At 49.9% G+C, this 2500-nt stretch overlaps 1 protein-coding gene across 1 annotated transcript in view; it reads left to right on the top strand.

Annotated features, from left to right (window-relative positions):
* dock1 (dedicator of cytokinesis 1) overlaps positions 1 to 2500 on the top strand; it is an 800130-nt gene that overhangs the window by 67291 nt on the left and 730339 nt on the right. The window contains exon 7 of the mRNA XM_071394671.1: positions 2151 to 2286. Within this exon, the coding sequence (XP_071250772.1) occupies positions 2151 to 2286 (136 nt within the window). The remainder of the gene's footprint in view (positions 1 to 2150; positions 2287 to 2500) is intronic.

The raw sequence follows: 2500 nt of genomic DNA, 5'->3' as shown, positions 1-2500 counted from the left end.
TGAGAAACAGAGCTCTAGAGATGGAGGAGGAGGAGCTGAGAAACAGAGCTCTAGAGATGGAGGAGGAGGAGCTGAGAAACAGAGCTCTAGAGATGGAGGAGGAGGAGCTGAGAAACAGAGCTCTAGAGGAGGAGGAGGAGGAGCTGAGAAACAGAGCTCTAGAGATGGAGGAGGAGCTGAGAAACAGAGCTCTAGAGATGGAGGAGGAGGAGCTGAGAAACAGAGCTCTAGAGATGGAGGAGGAGGAGCTGAGAAACAGAGCTCTAGAGATGGAGGAGGAGGAGCTGAGAAACAGAGCTCTAGAGGAGGAGGAGGAGGAGCTGAGAAACAGAGCTCTAGAGATGGAGGAGGAGGAGCTGAGAAACAGAGCTCTAGAGGAGGAGGAGGAGGACCTGAGAAACAGAGCTCTAGAGATGGAGGAGGAGGAGCTGAGAAACAGAGCTCTAGAGATGGAGGAGGAGCTGAGAAACAGAGCTCTAGAGATGGAGGAGGAGGAGCTGAGAAACAGAGCTCTAGAGATGGAGGAGGAGGAGCTGAGAAACAGAGCTCTAGAGGAGGAGGAGGAGGAGCTGAGAAACAGAGCTCTAGAGATGGAGGAGGAGGAGCTGAGAAACAGAGCTCTAGAGGAGGAGGAGGAGGAGCTGAGAAACAGAGCTCTAGAGGAGGAGGAGGAGGACCTGAGAAACAGAGCGGGAGGAGGCCCAGCATCTAACACTCACTTTTAGGAAATTGAAAGGTCCTCTCTCTTATTTTTCTGTCTGTCTCTGCTCGGGGGTTTGGCTCATATACGCCACCTCCCTGCTCCTCAGTCTCCCCCGCCGCTCCTCAGTCTCCCCCGCTCCTCTGAGTCTGACCAGATGAGAGGAGAGTCTGTCAGATCTGTCCTTCAGATGAGCCCTGTTCACTTCACTACTGTGTAAACTACCTCTAATCTCTTTTCTCTCTCCGTCTCCCTCTCTCCGTCTCTCTCTCTCTCTTCGTCTGACTCTCCCCCTCTGACTCTCTCCGTCTATTTGTCTCTGTGCTCAACCTGTCTCTGATTCTCTGTCGCTCCCTACCTCCTTCCCTCCTACTCTGCCAAACTTCCTATCTCTCTGTGTGAAGGGTGTTATGTTATGAGAAGGCAGAAGGCCCAGGCAGTAGCAAAGTGATGTTGGCTGTCTGCTCTCTAACTCTCCTTTCTCTCTCGCTCTCCTTCTCTCGCTCTCGCTCTCTTTCTCTCGATCTCCTCTCTTTCTCTCGCTCTCTTTCTCTCGATCTCCTCTCTTTCTCTCGATCTCCTCTCGATCTCCTCTCTTTCTCTCGATCTCCTCTCTTTCTCTCGCTCTCTTTCTCTCGATCTCCTCTCTTTCTCTCGCTCTCTTTCTCTCGATCTCCTCTCTTTCTCTCGCTCTCCTTCTCTCGCTCTTGCTCTCTCTGCCTCTCGCTATCGCTCTCTCTCTCTCTCTGCCTCTCTCTCTCTCTCTGCCTCCTGCTCTCTCTGCCTCCTGCTCTCTCTGCCTCTCGCTATCGCTCTCTCTGCCTCTCTCTCTCTCTCTGCCTCCTGCTCTCTCTGCCTCTCGCTATCGCTCTCTCTGCCTCTCTCTCTCTGCCTCTCTCTCTCTGTCTCTCTCTCTCTCTCTCTCTCTCTGCCTCTCTCTCTCTCTCTCTCTCTCTCTCTCTCTGCCTCTCCTTTCTCCTTCTCACAATCCCTCTCCATTTCTCTCTCCTCCCTCCCATTACAAATGTCATATTATGTCTATATACAGTGGTGTAACGATGTGCAAATAGTTAAAGTACAAAAGGGAAAATAAATAAACATAAATATGGGTTGTATTTACAATGGTGTTTGTTCTTCACTGGTTGCCCTTTTCTTGTGGCAACATGTCACACATCTTGCTGCTGTAATTGCACACTGTGCTATTTCACCCAGTAGATATGGGAGTTTATCAAAATTAGGTTTGTTTTCAAATGCTTTGTGGGTCTTTGTAATCTGAGGGAAATATGTCTCTCTCTCCCTCTCCCTCTCTCTCTCTCCTCTCTCTCTATCTCTCTCTCTCTCTCTCTCTCTCTCTCTCTCTCTCCTCTCTCTCTCTCTATCTCTCTCTCTCTCTCTCCTCCCTCTCTCCTCCCTCTCTCCTCTCTGCCCTCTCTCTCTCCTTGTATATCAGGTACCTGGATCTCGACCTTGTGGTGAGAGATAAAGATGGGAACATCTTGGACCCTGACTCTACCAGCACTGTCTCTCTCTTCAGAGCCCATGAAGCCGCCTCCAAACAGATAGAGGACAGGATCCAAGAGGAGAAGGTAAACTTCAGACATCATTCAGTTCATTAATCAATCAATCATATTCCTTTATAAACCCCTATTTACATCAGCAGCGATTTTACAGTAACCTGGCCTCGCTCCCAACGAGCAAGCAGAAGATCACGTCAACGATATGCACAGAAAATATGAAAATAAGAAATTAAACATCCCATCTGGCCACATGGTCTCCCCAGTGAGAGGCAGCGATGTGGAA

The sequence above is a fragment of the Salvelinus alpinus genome, chromosome 3 (assembly GCF_045679555.1).
Source record: "Salvelinus alpinus chromosome 3, SLU_Salpinus.1, whole genome shotgun sequence".
Classification (NCBI taxonomy): Eukaryota; Metazoa; Chordata; class Actinopteri; order Salmoniformes; family Salmonidae; genus Salvelinus; species Salvelinus alpinus.
Note: the sequence above shows the minus strand (reverse complement) of the source record. Positions and strands in the feature narration are given on the sequence as shown.